Source organism: Hyla sarda, chromosome 11 (genome assembly GCF_029499605.1).
Source record: "Hyla sarda isolate aHylSar1 chromosome 11, aHylSar1.hap1, whole genome shotgun sequence".
NCBI classification, from domain to species: Eukaryota; Metazoa; Chordata; class Amphibia; order Anura; family Hylidae; genus Hyla; species Hyla sarda.
Window position 1 is genome coordinate 103348103 of NC_079199.1, and position 22265 is coordinate 103370367.

General features: G+C 49.1%; 1 protein-coding gene across 1 annotated transcript; it reads right to left on the reverse strand.

Annotated features, from left to right (window-relative positions):
• Positions 1-303: 303 nt before the first annotated feature.
• Positions 304-22214, reverse strand: RNF115 (ring finger protein 115). Its single transcript, XM_056546096.1, has 9 exons — positions 21998-22214; positions 11238-11296; positions 8495-8552; positions 7221-7429; positions 6851-6922; positions 5093-5165; positions 2676-2769; positions 2482-2597; positions 304-926 (listed from the first exon to the last, which is right to left on the reverse strand). Exons 1-9 carry the CDS (start codon positions 22079-22081, stop codon positions 795-797), a joined length of 897 nt encoding a protein of 298 aa, XP_056402071.1. The 5' UTR covers positions 22082-22214; the 3' UTR covers positions 304-794.
• Between the last annotated feature and the right edge of the window lie 51 nt (positions 22215-22265).

Genomic DNA, 22265 nt, shown 5'->3' on the forward strand with positions numbered 1-22265 from the left:
CTAGAGATCAGCGGTGACATCACTGAGAATACAGTCTATCCATCACTAGAGATCAGCGGTGACATCACTGAGAATACAGCCTATCCATCACTAGAGATCAGCGGTGACATCACCGAGAATACAGCCTATCCATCACTAGAGATCAGCGGTGACATCACTGAGAATACAGCCTATCCATCACTAGAGATCAGCGGTGACATCACTGAGAATACATCCTATCCATCACTAGAGATCAGCGGTGCCCTCCCCCAACAATCCCATGAAGAACAAGGTCGGTTACATGAACAAATTCTTAATCTTACAAATATTTTAGGTATTTTATAGATTTTTTTTCTGCCGTCAGATCTTCTCCAACATTCTCCACGACCGGCCAAGGAAACGGGGAGAACGAGAGGGGAGGGGAATTATGTGCAAAATAAAAAATAAAAAAAAACAAAACAAAGGCCCAGGACCCGCCCCCGCGGAGCACGGCGAGATGTTAGGAGGGGGGGGAGGGCCGAATCGTCCAGTCAATTATTAGTCCAAGCGATAGGACGTCCATACACTGATCCCAACTACCTCCAGGTGCTAGAGCGGAGCATGTGACCCGACCATGTGACCCGACCGACCAATGGCCTCGGAGGAAATGGAAAACATCTTTTTTTTTTCATTTTGGTTCGGGCGCGGTGGCGAGCATTGACCCCCCCCGCGGCCGCCAGTTCTCAGATGTGGTTGGCGATGAAGTCTCTGTACACACTGCAGGAATGCCGGGGCCCCCCACATTGAGAGAGGGGGGTGGGGGAGGACGGGGCCCCTCAGAAGTTCCACCTGTCATGCGCTTGGCTTTCGCCGCTGTAGCTGTTGCTGGCGGAGGCTTCGGAGCCGGAGGCTTGTCGCGTCGAGTCCTCGCCGTTTAGGCTCTTTCGGCAAACCGGGCATGTGTCGTGCTACGGAGAGAAGGGACAGACAAGGGGTCAAAGGGCAAGCACCAAACATGCACCATCAGCATGCTGGGAATTGTAGTTTTGCAACAGCTGGAGGCACACTGTTTGGAAAAAATTAATCTACTCCAAGTATATAGCTGTGCAGTGCTCTACATGACCATCAGGTGGCAGAGCTGAGCTACATCCTATAAATAATTCTTATAGTTTATAGGCCCAGATCTAGTAAGAATAAGCCCCTCCTCCTACTATATAATATACTCCAAGTATATAGCTGTGCAGTGCTCTACATGACCATCAGGTGGCAGAGCTGAGCTACATCCTATAAATAATTCTTATAGTTTATAGGCCCAGATCTAGTAAGAATAAGCCCCTCCTCCTACTATATAATATACTCCAAGTATATAGCTGTGCAGTGCTCTACATGACCATCAGGTGGCAGAGCTGAGCTACATCCTATAAACATTTTTATCATTTATAGCCCTAGATCTAGTGAGAATAAGCCCCTCACCCTCTATACAATATACTACAAGTATATAGCTGTGCAGTGCTCTACATGACCATCAGGTGGCAGTGCTGAGCTACATCCTATTAACATTCTTATAGTTTATAGGCTCAGATCTAGTGAGAATAAGCCCCTTCCCCTACTATATAATATACTACAAGTATATAGCTGTGCAGTGCTCTACATGACCATCAGGTGGCAGAGCTGAGCTACATCCTATAAATAATTCTTATAGTTTATAGGCTCATATCTAGTAAGAATAAGCCCCTCCTCCTGTATATAATATACTACAATTATATATCTGTGCAGTGCTCTACATGACCATCAGGTGGCGATGCTGAGCTACATCCTATTGACATTCTTATAGTTTATAGGCCCAGATCTAGTGAGAATAAGCCCCTCCCCCAGTTTCTAATATACTACAAGTATATAGCTGTGCAGTGCTCTACATGACCATCAGGTGGCAGAGCTGAGCTACATCCTATTGACATTCTTATAGTTTATAGGCTCGTATCTAGTAAGAATAAGCCCCTACCCCTGTATATAATATACAACAATTATATATAGCTGTGCAGTGCTCTACATGACCATCAGGTGGCGATGCTGAGCTACATCCTATAAATAATTCTTATAGATTATAGGCCCAGATCTAGTGAGAATAAGCCCCTCACCCTCTATACAATATACTACAAGTATATAGCTGTGCAGTGCTCTACATGACCATCAGGTGGCGATGCTGAGCTTAATCCTATAAATAATTCTTATAGATTATAGGCCCAGATCTAGTGAGAATAAGCCCCTCACCCTCTATACAATATACTACAAGTATATAGCTGTGCAGTGCTCTACATGACCATCAGGTGGCGGTGCTGAGCTTAATCCTATAAATAACATTTTTAATTTTAATGATTTTAATATATATTTTAATAATAATTTATAGCCCTAGAACTAGTGAGAATAAGCCCCACACCCGGCCCCCATTACATGATCCATTGCTGTGCAGTTCTCTACATGACCATCAGGTGGCGCCTCTCCAGGGGCCACACATATAATTACCATCTCCAGCCAAGGCACAATACAGTCTCCATGGAAGAAGTGATTGCAGGGCAGCTGTCTGACCTGCTCCGATACAGTGTAGTCATCTTTACACACCGGACACTCCAGACCCAGATCTGCCAGAGAAAAAAGGGGGGTCACCGCCGGCTGTGGGGGTGGGCAGAGACTGGGACCCCGGCCGCCCCAAAACTCACCCACTTGCTCCTGCGTTACAGTGACTGTTGGCAGCGAGGAGATCTTCTCTTTATCCGCTGGAGGGGGCCCCGTGTTCTCCAGTTGGCCCAAAAGCTGCGGAGAAGAAAATGATTAGAAGTCAGGACCCCCGGAACATCACCTGCCCCCCCCCTCCCACATCACTGATGTACCCCAAATCATCTTGTACCCCAAATGTCATCATCCTGCACCCCAAGTGTCGTCGTCGTCATCATCCTGCACCCCAAGTGTCGTCGTCGTCGTCGTCATCATCCTGCACCCCAAGTGTCGTCGTCGTCGTCGTCGTCATCATCCTGCACCCCAAGTGTCGTCGTCGTCGTCGTCGTCATCATCCTGCACCCCAAGTGTCGTCGTCGTCGTCGTCGTCATCATCCTGCACCCCAAGTGTCGTCGTCGTCGTCATCATCCTGCACCCCAAGTGTCGTCGTCGTCGTCATCATCCTGCACCCCAAGTGTCGTCGTCGTCGTCGTCATCATCATCCTGCACCCCAAGTGTCGTCGTCGTCGTCGTCATCATCATCCTGCACCCCAAGTGTCGTCGTCGTCGTCGTCATCATCATCCTGCACCCCAAGTGTCGTCGTCGTCGTCGTCATCATCCTGCACCCCAAGTGTCGTCGTCGTCGTCGTCATCATCCTGCACCCCAAGTGTCGTCGTCGTCGTCGTCATCATCCTGCACCCCAAGTGTCGTCGTCGTCGTCGTCGTCATCATCCTGCACCCCAAGTGTCGTCGTCGTCGTCGTCGTCATCATCCTGCACCCCAAGTGTCGTCGTCGTCGTCGTCGTCATCATCCTGCACCCCAAGTGTCGTCGTCGTCGTCGTCGTCATCATCCTGCACCCCAAGTGTCGTCGTCGTCGTCGTCGTCATCATCCTGCACCCCAAGTGTCGTCGTCGTCGTCGTCGTCATCATCCTGCACCCCAAGTGTCGTCGTCGTCGTCATCCTGCACCCCAAGTGTCGTCGTCGTCGTCATCCTGCACCCCAAGTGTCGTCGTCGTCGTCATCCTGCACCCCAAGTGTCGTCGTCGTCGTCATCCTGCACCCCAAGTGTCGTCGTCGTCGTCATCCTGCACCCCAAGTGTCGTCGTCGTCGTCATCCTGCACCCCAAGTGTGGTCGTCGTCGTCATCCTGCACCCCAAGTGTCGTCGTCGTCGTCATCCTGCACCCCAAGTGTCGTCGTCGTCGTCATCCTGCACCCCAAGTGTCGTCGTCGTCGTCATCCTGCACCCCAAGTGTCGTCGTCGTCGTCGTCATCCTGCACCCCAAGTGTCGTCGTCGTCGTCATCCTGCACCCCAAGTGTCGTCATCCTGCACCCCAAGTGTCGTCATCCTGCACCCCAAGTGTCATCATCCTGCACCCCAAATGTCATCATCCTGCACCCCAAATGTCATCCTCCTGCACCCCAAATGTCATCCTCCTGCACCCCAAGTGTCGTCATCATCCTGCACCCCAAGTGTCGTCATCATCCTGCACCCCAAGTGTCGTCATCATCCTGCACCCCAAGTGTCGTCATCATCCTGCACCCCAAGTGTCGTCATCATCCTGCACCCCAAGTGTCGTCATCATCCTGCACCCCAAGTGTCGTCATCATCCTGCACCCCAAGTGTCGTCATCATCCTGCACCCCAAGTGTCGTCATCATCCTGCACCCCAAGTGTCGTCATCATCCTGCACCCCAAGTGTCGTCATCATCCTGCACCCCAAGTGTCGTCATCATCCTGCACCCCAAGTGTCGTCATCATCCTGTACCCCAAGTGTCGTCATCATCCTGCACCCCAAGTGTCGTCATCATCCTGCACCCCAAGTGTCGTCATCATCCTGTACCCCAAGTGTCGTCATCATCCTGTACCCCAAGTGTCGTCATCATCCTGTACCCCAAGTGTCGTCATCATCCTGTACCCCAAGTGTCGTCATCATCCTGTACCCCAAGTGTCGTCATCATCCTGTACCCCAAGTGTCGTCATCATCCTGTACCCCAAGTGTCGTCATCATCCTGTACCCCAAGTGTCGTCATCATCCTGTACCCCAAGTGTCGTCATCATCCTGTACCCCAAGTGTCGTCATCATCCTGTACCCCAAGTGTCGTCATCATCCTGTACCCCAAGTGTCGTCATCATCCTGTACCCCAAGTGTCGTCATCATCCTGTACCCCAAGTGTCGTCATCATCCTGTACCCCAAGTGTCGTCATCATCCTGTACCCCAAGTGTCGTCATCATCCTGTACCCCAAGTGTCGTCATCATCCTGTACCCCAAGTGTCGTCATCATCCTGTACCCCAAGTGTCGTCATCATCCTGTACCCCAAGTGTCGTCATCATCCTGTACCCCAAGTGTCTGACCTCGCCTATCTTCTCCCCTTATACAGGTGACATCACACAAGCGCTCACTATCTCCTCACCTGAGTGACTATGGAGTCCAGGCCGCTCTGGCCCCAGGCATAGTCACCAGGGTTTGAATGAAGCATCCCGCTCCTGGATGGAAAACAAAAGCTCATTACTTCACCAACCAACCACAAGGGGCAGCAGAGCATTACAATCAGGTAATCAGGCAATGCTATTACATCTACTAACCACAGGGGGCAGCAGAGCATTACAATCAGGTAATCAGGCAATGCTATTACATAAACTAACCACAGGGGGCCGCAGAGCATTACAATCAGGTAATCAGGCAATGCTATTACATCTACTAACCACAGGGGGCAGCAGAGCATTACAATCAGGTAATCAGGCAATGCTATTACATAAACTAACCACAGGGGGCAGCAGAGCATTACAATCAGGTAATCAGGCAATGCTATTACATCTACTAACCACAGGGGGCAGCAGAGCATTACAATCAGGTAATCAGGCAATGCTATTCCATCTACTAACCACAAGGGGCAGCAGAGCATTACAATCAGGTAATCAGGTAATGCTATTACATCAACTAACCACAGGGGGCAGCAGAGCATTACAATCAGGTAATCAGGTAATGCTATTACATAAACTAACCACAGGGGGCAGCAGAGCATTACAATCAGGTAATCAGGTAATGCTATTACATCAACTAACCACAGGGGGCAGCAGAGCATTACAATCAGGTAATGCTATTCCATCTACTAACCACAGGGGGCAGCAGAGCATTACAATCAGGCAATGCTATTTCACGAACCAACCACAGGGGGCAGCAGAGCATTACAATCAGGTAATGCTATTCCATCTACTAACCACAGGGGGCAGCAGAGCAGTAATGATAATAGGGGTCCAGTGTCTGGGGGATTATTACGTTACAGAGATGAGGATCTGTAATATAATCTGCAGGGCGCCCCACACACCAGCTGGGAGTATGGATGACAACTGTCGTGGATGAGCGCCCCCCGCAGGTTTGGCAGGTAATTATACCCCCATGCCAATCCCATCTGCAATCACCCCTATCATACACTGTGTTTTGCACCACTACTCCTCACTATTGTCATTTTCACCCCCAATTAACCCCTTCATGACCCGGGGTTTTCCGTTTTTTTGCCATTTAGTTTTTTTCCTCCTTACCTTTAAAAAAATCACATAACCCTTTCAATTTTGCACCTAAAAATCCATATGATGCTTATTATTTGCGCCACCAATTCTACTTTGCAGTGACATCAGTCATTTTACCCAAAAATCTACGGCGAAACGGAAAACAAAAAATCATTGAGTGACAAAATTGAAGAAAAATTTGTCACGCCCCCTGCCATAGACTTGCATTAAGGGGACGGGCCATGATGTCACGAGGGGCGGAGCCGTGACGTAACGCTGCTCTGGCCCCTGTATCGCCCGTCATTACGTGCAGAGCGATCTCCCTCTGCGCAGTAATGATGACGGGGTGCCGCAGCAGTGATCCCCGGGGTCCCCAGCAGCGGCACCGCAGCGATCTGACATCTTATCCCCTATCCTTTGGATAGGGGATAAGATGCCAGGGGCGGAGTACCCCTTTAAGGGGTTAAAGATCATATATTGCTAGACCTGCCCTGACCACAGGGGGGCGACAAATCTTCACCACCTTCATATTTGGAGCACAGCAGCCTGCTGGATGGTGCCGTCTTTGTTACAGCGCCCCCTATGGTGTTAGGACTGACAGTACTTCATGTAATCTGGTTAGAAGTCTCCCCCATGCTTTACACTACAGCTCTGACACTTACCATGAGAAGGGATGGGGGGACCCTGGTAAGGGGGGATTTGCGAGGACCCCGGCGAAGATCTGCTGGATGATGCTGCGGGAAAAAAAATAAAATAAAATGAGAGGATAGGAGTGGTAGTCCAGTCATACAGTATAAGACACACCCCATTTTTAGCCACTCCTCCATTTATGCAAATGACAATGTTATAACCAATGGTTAGAACAGTGTATTCCAACAAGAGTGCCTCCAGCTGTTGCAAAACTACAACTCCCAGCATGCCCGGACAGCCTTCGGCTGTCCGGGCATGCTGGGAGTTGTAGTTTTGCAACAGCTGGAGGTAACCTGATTGGAAAACACAGGGTTAAGGTCTCCAGACGGTCATGTGACTTACCCTTCGATGGCGGGTGAGCGGTCGGGCCGGGAGCTGACGCGGGAGCGGTACCTGGTGGTGGGCTGTCGCGGGGGCCGGCGGGTCACCCTGATGTCGGAGTGGCCCTGGTGGCGGCGGTCGCCATCTCTGTTATCTTGGTCCAAGGAGCTGCCGCTCAGGAAATGTCGGAAATCGGGGAAAAACATTGTGTGGTCTAAATGGTCCCAAAGCTGAAAAAACAAGAAAATAAATAAAATGGAAAATAAAAAGAAAATGTAAGCAAATATCACAAAATAAATAAAAAAACTAATAAATCATTTTAAGGGCTGGGAGAGTTGGCGAGATTATGGATGACGCCCATGGCCCCCGCAGTATCACAGTGATTATAGAGGACCCCATGGCCCCCGCAGTATCACAGTGATTATGGATGACCCCCATGGCCCCCGCAGTATCACAGTGATTATAGAGGACCCCAATAGTCCACACAGGGTCACAGTAATCATGGATGACCCCAATAGTCCACACAGGGTCACAGTAATCATGGATGACCCCAATAGTCCACACAGGGTCACAGTGATCATGGATGACCCCAATAATCCACACAGGGTTACAGTGATTATAGAGGACCCCAATAGTCCACACAGGGTCACAGTAATCATGGATGACCCCAATAGTCCACACAGGGTCACAGTGATCATGGATGACCCCAATAGTCCACACAGGGTTACAGTGATTATAGAGGACCCCAATAGTCCACACAGGGTCACAGTGATTATAGAGGACCCCAATAGTCCACACAGGGTCACAGTAATCATGGATGACCCCCATGGCCCCCGCAGTATCACAGTGATCACGGATGACCCCAATAGTCCACACAGGGTCACAGTAATCATGGATGACCCCAATAGTCCACACAGGGTCACAGTAATCATGGATGACCCCCATAGTCCACAAAGGGTCACAGTAATCATGGATGACCCCAATAGTCCACACAGGGTAACAGTAATCATGGATGACCCCCATAGTCCCCGCGGGGTCACAGTGATCATGGATGACCCCCATAGTCCCCAAAGTATCACAGTAATCATGTATGACCCCCCATGGCCCCCGCAGGGTCACAGTAATCATAGATGACCCCCATGGCCCCCGCAGGGTCACAGTAATCATGTATGACCCCCATAGTCCCCGCAGTATCACAGTAATCATGTATGACCCCCATGGCCCCCGCAGGGTCACAGTAATCATAGATGACCCCCATGGCCCCCGCAGGGTCGCAGTGAAGACGCTGCACTCACCTCTGAAAAGTGCGTCGTCCCATTATCGTCTATTGTGTTTCCCCCGGAGTCTAGAAAACTGAGAAACAAACAAGGAAGAAGAAGGATTAACAGGATCCACCCGGAGCAAAGGTCACAGCGCAATCTGCTGAACCCTGCCGACCCCCCCGTGTACAGCCCGACACCAGTCCACATCTATCCAGCACATCACAGGTTAAAGAAGCATTCCGGGAATTTATATTGTGCAGCATAGGCTGTTATTAGAGAATAATGTAGAGGTTCTTGTGTATTACTTGTGTTTACCTGTTTTAGCTGATGTGGCAGCATAGAGATAGCAGCAGTATACAGATAGAGCTGGAGGAGAGGTGTATAACTACTATATATCTTGATCACATAGAGATAGCAGCAGTATACAGATAGAGCTGGAGGGGAGGTATATAACTACTATATATCATGATCCCATAGAGACAGCAGCAGTATACAGATAGAGCTGGAGGGGAGGTGTATAACTACTATATATCCTGATCCCATAGATATAGCAGTAGTATACAGATAGAGCTGGAGGGGAGGTGTATAACTACTATAAATCCTGATCCCATTGAGATAGCAGCAGTATACAGATAGAGCTGGAAGGGAGGTATATAACTACTATATATCCTGATCCCATAGAGATAGCAGCAGTATACAGATAGAGCTGGAGGGGAGGTGTATAGCTACTATATCCTGATCCCATAGAGATAGCAGCAGTATACAGATAGAGCTGGAGGAGAGGTGTATAACTACTATATATACTGATCCCATAGATATAGCAGCAGTATACAGATAGAGCTGGAGGGGAGGTATATAACTACTATATATCCTGATCCCATAGAGATAGCAGCAGTATACAGATAGAGCTGGAGGGGAGGTGTATATAACTACTATATAGCCTGATCCCATAGAGATAGCAGCAGTATACAGATAGAGCTGGAGGGGAGGTGTATAGCTACTATATCCTGATCCCATAGATATAGCAGCAGTATACAGATAGAGCTGGAGGGGAGGTATATAACTACTATATATCCTGATCCCATAGAGATAGCAGCAGTATACAGATAGAGCTGGAGGGGAGGTGTATATAACTACTATATAGCCTGATCCCATAGAGATAGCAGCAGTATACAGATAGAGCTGGAGGGGAGGTATATAACTACTATATATACTGATCCCATAGAGATAGCAGCAGTATACAGATAGAGCTGGAGGGGAGATGTATAACTACTATATATCCTGATCCCATAGAGATAGCAGCAGTATACAGATAGAGCTGGAGGGGAGGTGTATAACTACTATATATCCTGATCCCATAGAGATAGGAGCAGTATACAGATAGAGCTGGAGGGGAGATGTATAACTACTATATATACTGGTCCCATAGAGATAGCAGCAGTGTACAGATAGAGCTGGAAGGGAGGGATCTGATAGGTGATGATGTCATCCAGTAGTTCACAGGAAGTCCGCTGACCCATGACTGACCACTTCCTGACATTACTTTTTGTGGGTCAGGCTGATGATCACTTGACCCAGTTACAGTTATTAACCACATGGACGCAGCTGCACTAGAATTAAACGCTGTACGATGGTGAGTGTGCATGATCCGGGGAATCATCCTGTCCGCTCATCCCCTACAGGTTCAGCGTCTGCACACAGGATGCCAAGCAGCAATGCATTCTGGGACAGCACCTACATGTTGTAGAAGATAAGATAAGAGCGCAGCACTCTTAAAGGGACGGTATCACCTAATCATATGGGACTGTGAGGGGAGGACCGAGGAATCTATTCTAGTCTTGTGGGACAGGGAGCAGAGCACTGCGGGACACAGACTGCAGAGCACTGCGGGACACAGACTGCAGAGCACTGCGGGACACAGACTGCAGAGCACTGCGGGACACAGACTGCAGAGCACTGCGGGACACAGACTGCAGAGCACTGCGGGACACACAGACTGCAGAGCACTGCGGGACACACAGACTGCAGAGCACTGCGGGACACACAGACTGCAGAGCACTGCGGGACACACAGACTGCAGAGCACTGCGGGACACACAGACTGCAGAGCACTGCGGGACACACAGACTGCAGAGCACTGCGGGACACACAGACTGCAGAGCATTGTGGGACACACAGACTGCAGAGCATTGTGGGACACACAGACTGCAGAGCATTGTGGGACACACAGACTGCAGAGCATTGTGGGACACACAGACTGCAGAGCATTGTGGGACACAGACTGCAGAGCACTGCGGGACACACAGACTGCAGAGCATTGTGGGACACACAGACTGCAGAGCATTGTGGGACACACAGACTGCAGAGCATTGTGGGAGACACAGACTGCAGAGCACTGCGGGACACAGACTGCAGAGCACTGCGGGACACAGACTGCAGAGCACTGCGGGACACAGACTGCAGAGCACTGCGGGACACAGACTGCAGAGCACTGCGGGACACAGACTGCAGAGCACTGCGGGACACAGACTGCAGAGCACTGCGGGACACAGACTGCAGAGCACTGCGGGACACAGACTGCAGAGCACTGCGGGACACAGACTGCAGAGCACTGCGGGACACAGACTGCAGAGCATTGCGGGACACAGACTGCAGAGCATTGCGGGACACAGACTGCAGAGCATTGCGGGACATAGAGCAGGATGTGAGGGTGAAGCCGTTTATAGACAATTATGAGGAGGATGAAGATTTGTAGAGAATACATGAGCGCCCCCTACCTGGAGTCCTCCGTCACCTCCTCGATAAAACCGGAGTCACATCGGGGGCAGATATATTCCTGGGGAGACAAGAAAGAGGAAAGTGAGGGGGGAGGCAAACTGACAGATCAAGGGCCGTCCTCTCCTCCAATCACCACCAGAGCTGCATCCCGTCCTCTCCTCCAATCACCACCAGAGCTGCATCCCGTCCTCTCCTCCAATCACCACCAGAGCTGCATCCCGTCCTCTCCTCCAATCACCACCAGAGCTGCATCCCGTCCTCTCCTCCAATCACCACCAGAGCTGCATCCCGTCCTCTCCTCCAATCACCACCAGAGCTGCATCCCGTCCTCTCCTCCAATCACCACCAGAGCTGCATCCCCGTCCTCTCCTCCAATCACCACCAGAGCTGCATCCCGTCCTCTCCTCCAATCACCACCAGAGCTGCATCCCATCCTCTCCTCCAATCACCACCAGAGCTGCATCCCATCCTCTCCTCCAATCACCACCAGAGCTGCATCCCATCCTCTCCTCCAATCACCACCAGAGCTGCATCCTGCCCTCTCCTCCAATCCCCACCAGAGCTGCATTCTGCCCTCTCCTCCAATCCCCACCAGAGCTGCATCCCGTCCTCTCCTCCAATCACAACCAGAGCTGCATCCCATCCTCTCCTCCAACCACCACCAGAGCTGCATCCTGTCCTCTCCTCCAATCACCACCAGAGCTGCATCCCATCCTCTCCTCCAACCACCACCAGAGCTGCATCCTGTCCTCTCCTCCAATCACCACCAGAGCTGCATCCCGTCCTCTCCTCCAATCACCACCAGAGTGTGACTGGTGTAGGAGAGCAGTAAATGCAGCTCCGGGTGTGACTGGAGTAGGAGAGCAGTAATTGCAGCTCCGGGTAAACAGGACTTTGTAGGGATCAGTGCACATTATGTAGATTATCTCTGGACACCACCAGAGCTGCGGGATCAATACACATTATGTAGATCAGTGTTTCCCAACAAGGGCGCCTCCAGCTGTTGCAAAACTAAAAATTCCGGCATGTAGTAAACCCTAAGAAGCTGCAGCGGCATGGAAGACATGATAGAGCAGTACTCAGCAGTGTAAGCTGTGAATCAAGCTCTGGGGGTTGGATACAAAACTTACTGGAGCAGTGTTTTCCAACCAGGGTGCCTCCAGCTGTGGCAAAACTACAACTCCCAGCATGCCCGGACAGCCAACGGCTGTCCGGGCATGCTGGGAGTTGTAGTTTTGCCACAGCTGGAGGCACCCTGGTTGGAAAACACTGCTGTAGATTATCTCTGGACACCACCAGAGCTGCGGGATCAGGAGAAACCTTAGAGCCCCGCACCCCCCAATTACACTGCAGCCGGCACTCTTCTGGTTCTATGGATTCTGGGTTAGGGCACTCAATAACCCCCCACTCAGCTTTCCAGAGTTCTGCAAGGTAATGCATCAGTACCCAATAATAGTTGACTGTGGACTGTATTAAGGGGGCACTCTCAGGGGCAGCGGTTGTCTCACTGACTCTACAGCGCCCCCTGGATATCACACACCAAGACCCTGATCATCAGGGGACAAGTCATGTGACTACGTTCTGCCTGGGGTGGGTGGGGGAGGGGCGGACGCTGCCAGGTAACCAGCGAGATCTCTGTATACAGCAGCTGCCGCCTGGGGGATCCGACACCGGGCGTCATCTGTCATGGAGGGCAGTTGAGCGAGACAACCACAACCTCTCCATGTGTCACCCAGCTCTCCCAGACCCCTGAGCAACAAAAAAAATCCACCAGAACAATAATAAGACTGCCACATAAAGTATTAATCACCCACCTATCCTGCAGCCCTGAAAAGCAGATCCACACATCTGATTAAGCCAGTGAGGGGTAACTTCAGGATTCTTGGAAAGCTGGGTGAAACGGTCAGCATCCCAAAACATGTCTGGAGACACATTTCTATCTGCTTCTAGGAAAGCTGGGTGAGAGCTGTGCAGGATATAGAAGACATCTACTTTATGACCCAGATTTCCTACGCTCTGGATAGATCAGTGTTTTCCAACCTGGGTGCCTCCAGCTGTTGCAAAACTACAACTCCTGGCAAAATAGTTTAATGTTTTAATTTAAAAACTCTGCTTGCTGTCAGTGAATAGAAACATGCTGGGAGTTGTTGTTTTGCAACCGCTGAAGAACCACAGGTCAGGACAGTGTTTTCCAACCAGGGTGCCTCCAGCTGTTGCAAAACTACAACTCCCGGCATAATAGTTTAATGTTGCATTTAAAAGCTCTGGTAGCTGTCAGTGAATAGAAACATTCTGGGAGTTGTTGCTTTGCAACAGCTGGAGAACCACAGGTCAGGACAGTGTTTTCCAACCAGGGTGCCTCCAGCTGTTGCAAAACTACAACTCCTGGCATAATAGTTTAATGTTGCATTTAAAAGCTCTGGTAGCTGTCAGTGAATAGAAATATTCTGGGAGTTGTTGCTTTGCAACAGCTGGAGAACCACAGGTCAGGACAGTGTTTTCCAACCAGGGTGCTTCCAGCTGTTGCAAAACTACAACTCCCAGCATGCCCGGACAGCCTCCGGCTGTACGGGCATGCTGGGAGTTGTAGTTTTGCAACAGCTGGAGGCACCCTGGTTGGAAAACACTGGGATATATTAATGAGTGGTTTGGAAAAGCTGGGTGGCAATGGTTTTAATAGCAGTCATATTGGTTGTTACCCAGCTTTCCCAGTCACAGATAAGGTGCCAGGACACTGTCGTTGGCAGAAGGATATCTCACGGTGGCGCCATCGTATCTGCAGATTACACGGGGGCCGCTCAGGTATATAAATGGAAGTGATGACGTGAGCGGCGGAAGTATTTATAGCCGCACAGCAGAAATGGGTATAATGTAATACAGCCTGCGGGGCACCGACCTGTGCTGATATATACAGGGTCAGGGGCGTCATCCTGATCATACAGGCTGCGGCCACTAGGGGGAGACGTGGGCTACACATCATTCAGCCCTGGTGGAGGTATTACAGGGACAGTGTATAGTCCTATTATATGTGCACTGTATGGAGGTATTACATGGACAGTGTATAGTCCTATTATATGTGCACTGTATGGTGGAGGTATTACATGGACAGTGTATGGTCCTATTATATGTGTACTGTATGGAGGTATTACATGGACAGTGTATGGTCCTATTATATGTGCACTGTATGGAGGTATTACATGGACAGTGTATGGTCCTATTATATGTGCACTGTATGGAGGTATTACATGGACAGTGTATAGTCCTATTATATGTGCACTGTATGGTGGAGGTATTACATGGACAGTGTATAGTCCTATTATATGTGCACTGTATGGAGGTATTACATGGACAGTGTATAGTCCTATTATATGTGCACTGTATGGTGGAGGTATTACATGGACAGTGTATAGTCCTATTATATGTGCACTGTATGGAGGTATTACAGGGACAGTGTATAGTCCTATTATATGTGTACTGTATGGAGGTATTACATGGACAGTGTATAGTCCTATTATATGTGCACTGTATGGTGGAGGTATTACATGGACAGTGTATGGTCCTATTATATGTGTACTGTATGGAGGTATTACATGGACAGTGTATGGTCCTATTATATGTGCACTGTATGGAGGTATTACATGGACAGTGTATGGTCCTATTATATGTGCACTGTATGGAGGTATTACATGGACAGTGTATAGTCCTATTATATGTGCACTGTATGGAGGTATTACATGGACAGTGTATAGTCCTATTATATGTGTACTGTATGGAGGTATTACATGGACAGTGTATGGTCCTATTATATGTGCACTGTATGGAGGTATTACATGGACAGTGTATAGTCCTATTATATGTGTACTGTATGGAGGTATTACATGGACAGTGTATAGTCCTATTATATGTGCACTGTATGGAGGTATTACATGGACAGTGTATAGTCCTATTATATGTGCACTGTATGGAGGTATTACATGGACAGTGTATAGTCCTATTATATGTGCACTGTATGGTGGAGGTATTACATGGACAGTGTATGGTCCTATTATATGTGCACTGTATGGAGGTATTACATGGACAGTGTATAGTCCTATTATATGTGTACTGTATGGAGGTATTACATGGACAGTGTATAGTCCTATTATATGTGCACTGTATGGTGGAGGTATTACAGGGACAGTGTATAGTCCTATTATATGTGCACTGTATGGTGGAGGTATTACATGGACAGTGTATAGTCCTATTATATGTGCACTGTATGGTGGAGGTATTACATGGACAGTGTATAGTCCTATTATATGTGCACTGTATGGTGGAGGTATTACATGGACAGTGTATAGTCCTATTATATGTGCACTGTATGGTGGAGGTATTACATGGACAGTGTATAGTCCTATTATATGTGCACTGTATGGTGGAGGTATTACATGGACAGTATATAGTCCTATTATATGTGCACTGTATAGAGGTATTACATGGACAGTGTATAGTCCTATTATATGTGCACTGTATAGAGGTATTACATGGACAGTGTATAGTCTTATTATATGTGCACTGTATGGAGGTATTACATGGACAGTGTATAGTCCTATTATATGTGCACTGTATGGAGGTATTACATGGACAGTGTATAGTCCTATTATATGTGTACTGTATGGAGGTATTACATGGACAGTGTATAGTCCTATTATATGTGCACTGTATGGAGGTATTACATGGACAGTGTATAGTCCTATTATATGTGCACTGTATGGAGGTATTACATGGACAGTGTATAGTCCTATTATATGTGTACTGTATGGAGGTATTACATGGACAGTGTATAGTCCTATTATATGTGTACTGTATGGAGGTATTACATGGACAGTGTATAGTCCTATTATATGTGCACTGTATGGAGGTATTACATGGACAGTGTATAGTCCTATTATATGTGCACTGTATGGAGGTATTACATGGACAGTGTATGGTCCTATCATATGTGTACTGTATGGAGGTATTACATGGACAGTGTATAGTCCTATTACATGTGCACTGTATGGAGGTATTACATGGACAGTGTATGGTCCTATTACATGTGCACTGTATGGAGGTATTACATGGACAGTGTATGGTCCTCTTATATGTGCACTGTATGGAGGTATTACATGGACAGTGTATGGTCCTATTATATGTGTACTGTATAGAGGTATTACAAGGACAGTGTATAGTCCTATTATATGTGCACTGTATGGAGGTATTACATGGACAGTGTATAGTCCTATTATATGTGCACTGTATGGAGGTATTACATGGACAGTGTATAGTCCTATTATATGTGCACTGTATGGAGGTATTACATGGACAGTGTATAGTCCTATTATATGTGTACTGTATGGAGGTATTACATGGACAGTGTATAGTCCTATTATACGTGTACTGTATGGAGGTATTACATGGACAGTGTATGGTCCTATTATATGTGCACTGTATGAAGGTATTACATGGACAGTGTATAGTCCTATTACATGTGCACTATATGGAGGTATTACATGGACAGTGTATGGTCCTATTATATGTGCACTGTATGAAGGTATTACATGGACAGTGTATGGTCCTATTACATGTGCACTATATGGAGGTATTACATGGACAGTGTATGGTCCTATTATATGTGCACTGTATGGAGGTATTACATGGACAGTGTATGGTCCTATTATATGTGTACTGTATAGAGGTATTACATGGACAGTGTATAGTCCTATTATATGTGCACTGTATGGAGGTATTACATGGACAGTGTATAGTCCTATTATATGTGTACTGTATGGAGGTATTACATGGACAGTGTATAGTCCTATTATATGTGCACTGTATGGAGGTATTACATGGACAGTGTATGGTCCTATTATATGTGCACTGTATGGAGGTATTACATGGACAGTGTATAGTCCTATTATATGTGTACTGTATGGAGGTATTACATGGACAGTGTACAGTCCTATTATATGTGTACTGTATGGAGGTATTACATGGACAGTGTATAGTCCTATTATATGTGCACTGTATGAAGGTATTACATGGACAGTGTATGGTCCTATCATATGTGTACTGTATGGAGGTATTACATGGACAGTGTATAGTCCTATTACATGTGCACTGTATGGAGGTATTACATGGACAGTGTATGGTCCTATTACATGTGCACTGTATGGAGGTATTACATGGACAGTGTATGGTCCTCTTATATGTGCACTGTATGGAGGTATTACATGGACAGTGTATAGTCCTATTATATGTGCACTGTATGGAGGTATTACATGGACAGTGTATGGTCCTATTATATGTGTACTGTATGGAGGTATTACATGGACAGTGTACAGTCCTATTATATGTGCACTGTATGGAGGTATTACATGGACAGTGTATAGTCCTATTAGATGTGTACTGTATGGAGGTATTACATGGACAGTGTATGGTCCTATTATATGTGCACTGTATGGAGGTATTACATGGACAGTGTATAGTCCTATTATATGTGCACTGTATGGAGGTATTACATGGACAGTGTATGGTCCTATTACATGTGCACTATATGGAGGTATTACATGGACAGTGTATGGTCCTATTATATGTGTACTGTATAGAGGTATTACATGGACAGTATATAGTCCTATTATATGTGTACTGTATGGAGGTATTACATGGACAGTGTATAGTCCTATTATATGTGCACTGTATGGAGGTATTACATGGACAGTGTATAGTCCTATTATATGTGCACTGTATGGTGGAGGTATTACATGGACAGTGTGTAGTCCTATTATATGTGTACTGTATGGAGGTATTACATGGACAGTGTATAGTCCTATTATATGTGTACTGTATAGAGGTATTACATGGACAGTATATAGTCCTATTATATGTGCACTGTATAGAGGTATTACATGGACAGTATATAGTCCTATTATATGTGTACTGTATGGAGGTATTACATGGACAGTATATAGTCCTATTATATGTGCACTGTATAGAGGTATTACATGGACAGTATATGGTCCTATTATATGTGCACTGTATGGTGGAGGTATTACATGGACAGTATATAGTCCTATTATATGTGCACTGTATGGAGGTATTACATGGACAGTGTGTAGTCCTATTATATGTGCACTGTATAGAGGTATTACATGGACAGTATATAGTCCTATTATATGTGCACTGTATGGAGGTATTACATGGACAGTGTATAGTCCTATTATATGTGTACTGTATAGAGGTATTACATGGACAGTATATAGTCCTATTATATGTGCACTGTATAGAGGTATTACATGGACAGTATATAGTCCTATTATATGTGCACTGTATGGAGGTATTACATGGACAGTGTATAGTCCTATTATATGTGCACTGTATAGAGGTATTACATGGAGTATATACCGCGGTGTGGGGGATGTGGCGGTGATCACCTGCAGAATACTCGCAGTTCATATCGCTGGAGATTTTTGCGCTGTCACCTTGAAATGCGGCCAAATCCGTATAATGGGGGAGGGGGGGGGGGGGTCCTCGAACCATACTGGGGGCCACATCACATGTACTGCCCCAGGGTCCTTACATTAGTCTACCTCCCCCAACACTGACCAATCAGATCCATACTGAGCCCCCGAGTAAATACTCCCATCCCCTGCAGTACCGCTTTTGGCCTCTACGTCCCATAGACATGAATGAAATAGCGCCCCCCCCCCCCCCCCCCCCACATCTACAACAGTAAATCCCACATCTACAGAGGGGGCAGCAGACGTTACTGTCTCTTTAAGAGAACGCAGACCTGGCTCTGCTATGCGGAGATGGAAGTTCTCTCTTTCCTATCAGAGGAAGTGGATTATCTGCTGTATACAGAGCCAGACGGGGGAGGAGGCCCCGCACCAATATACAGCGCATCGGAGGATCCTGGGAAAGATGGGTGATCATCACATAGGAAGGACACAATGGTCGGGGTGCAGGGAGGTGACATGACTGGCAGCGCCCTCGTGATGGGAACCGCCAGGGGCAAAGAGAAAGTGAAAGGTGACGCAGCAGAGCTGAACCCGCGTTATCATCTTTGGAAAGATGGGTGGTGCCTCCACAGTAGTGGCCTCCGGAGTGGGGACCTCAACATGTTGCAAAACTACAACTCCCAGCATGCCCGGACAGCCGTTGGCAGTCCGGGCATGCTGGGAGTTGTAGTTTTGCAATAGCACCTAGGGAAACTATAACCCTGCACATCTATTTTTTTTAGAAGAATCAGGAGCCTGGGAAAGCTGAGTGATGGCAGTCATAGTGGTTGTCACTCAGCTTTCCCGGCCCCCTGACTGTTGAGATAAACAGAGTCGAGTGACATAACATCAGAATTTCCCAGCTTCGTGTCAGTGAATGAAAACTACTGACTCCAGACTGAAACATTGTAACAAACCCTCAGCTGTGAGAAGACGGGAGGATGTATACAGGATTGTGTCCGTTCACTGACAGCAAGAGATAAGCGCTCTGCAAAACTACAACTCCCAGCATGCCTTCACATGTCTGCTGCAGAGGTGACAGGTGGAGGGCACTTAGGGGCCCCTAATACACTACAAAGATGAGGCCAGGGGCCACAGATCGCATTATCCCTGAGGGGCCCCAGCTGCCATCATATCAGACATCTCAGGGGCTACAGTATTCTCTTTACCTCGGGGGCCCCCTGTACGCGGCGCACTCACCTCGGGGGCCCTGTACGCATCAGATAAACCTCAGGGGCCCCGCACGCATCACAAATCACTCAGGGGCCCCGTACGCATCACACAGATCTCAGGGGCCCCGTACACATCACACAGATCTCAGGGGCCCCGTACACATCACACAGATCTCAGGGGCCCCGTACACATCACACAGATCTCATTATCCCTGAGGGGCCCCAGCTGCCATCATATCAGACATCCCAGGGGCTACAGTATTCTCTTTACCTCAGGGGCCCCGTACGCATCATACAGATCTCAGGGGCCCCGTACGCATCATACAGATCTCAGGGGCCCCGTACGCATCACATATTCCTCTGGGGCCCCGTACGCATCACACAGATCTCAGGGGCCCCGTACGCATCACACAGATCTCAGGGGCCCCGTACGCATCACACAGATCTCAGGGGCCCCGTACGCATCACACAGATCTCAGGGGCCTCGTACGCATCACACAGATCTCAGGGGCCCCGTACGCATCACACAGATCTCAGGGGCCCCGTACGCATCACATAGATCTCAGGGGCCCCGTACGCATCACATAGATCTCAGGGGCCCCGTACGCATCACATATCCCTCAGGGGCCCCGTACGCATCACATATCCCTCAGGGGCCCCGTACGCATCACATATCCCTCAGGGGCCCCGTACGCATCACATATCCCTCAGGGGCCCCGTACGCATCACATATCCCTCTGGGGCCCCGTACACATCACATATCCCTCTGGGGCCCCGTACACATCACATATCCCTCTGGGGCCCCGTACACATCACATATCCCTCTGGGGCCCCGTACACATCACATATCCCTCTGGGGCCCCGTACACATCACATAGATCTCAGGGGCCCCGTACACATCACATAGATCTCAGGGGCCCCGTACACATCACATATCCCTCAGGGGCCCCGTACACATCACATATCCCTCAGGGGCCCCGTACACATCACATATCCCTCAGGGGCCCCGTACACATCACATATCCCTCAGGGGCCCCGTACACATCACATATCCCTCAGGGGCCCCGTACACATCACATATCCCTCAGGGGCCCCGTACACATCACATATCCCTCAGGGGGCCCGTACACATCACATATCCCTCAGGGGCCCCGTACACATCACATATCCCTCAGGGGCCCCGTACACATCACATATCCCTCTGGGGCCCCGTACACATCACATATCCCTCTGGGGCCCCGTACACATCAAATATCCCTCTGGGGCCCCGTACACATGAAATATCCCTCTGGGGCCCCGTACTCATCACATATCCCTCTGGGGCCCCGTACACATCACATATCCCTCAGGGGCCCCGTACACATCACATATCCCTCAGGGGCCCCGGACACATCACATATCCCTCAGGGGCCCCGTACACATCACATATCCCTCAGGGGCCCCGTACTAATCACATATCCCTCTGGGGCCCCGTACACATCACATATCCCTCTGGGGCCCCGTACACATCACATATCTCTCTGGGGCCCCGTACACATCACATATCTCTCTGGGGCCCCGTACACATCACATATCCCTCAGGGGCCCCGTACTAATCACGTATCCCTCTGGGGCCCCGTACACATCACATATCTCTCTGGGGCCCCGTACACATCACATATCCCTCTGGGGCCCCGTACACATCACATATCCCTCTGGGGCCCCGTACACATCACATATCTCTCTGGGGCCCCGTACACATCACATATCCCTCTGGGGCCCCGTACACATCACGTATCCCTCTGGGGCCCCGTACACATCACATATCTCTCTGGGGCCCCGTACACATCACATATCCCTCTGGGGCCCCGTACACATCACATATCCGTCAGGGGCCCCGTACACATCACATATCCCTCTGGGGCCCCGTACACATCACATATCTCTCTGGGGCCCCGTACACATCACATATCCCTCAGGGGCCCCATGGGGGGGGGGGGGTTGTGGTCCCGCCCCCTCCCCCGTTACAATGGCCCCGTACCTGACAGCCCCCCGCTCCGCCCTGTCATCCCCGGGGTGGTCGTCACTCACCGGCAGTTTGGGGCTGACCTCCCCCTTACAGTGATGGCAGAAGAAGCGATGCTGTGACACCGCCGCCGCCGCCGCCTCCGCCATTTTCCTTTTTCCTCCTCCGCCCGCTCCGGCTGTTTCTGCTGCCCTCGTCACGTCAGTCCTCCCAGCAGCAGCGAGACTACTGACAGAGCGCCGCCCCCTGCCACAGCCGCTCTATCCCGCCGGCCACCACTGAGAGGGGCACTGCTCAAGGTCCTCCACAACCAACGACAGGAAGGATAGAGCG

Excerpts from the sequence above, each read along its gene's own strand:
- RNF115 (XM_056546096.1), bottom strand. The coding sequence starts at position 22,081 with ATGGCGGAGGCGGCGGCGGCGGCGGTGTCACAGCATCGCTTCTTCTGC. Across the intron at positions 11,297-21,997 it reads AGGTCAGCCCCAAACTGCCG|GAATATATCTGCCCCCGATG; the intron begins GTGAGTGACGAC and ends TTGTCTCCCCAG. Across the intron at positions 2,770-5,092 it reads TGGACTCCATAGTCACTCAG|CTTTTGGGCCAACTGGAGAA; the intron begins GTGAGGAGATAG and ends TCTTCTCCGCAG.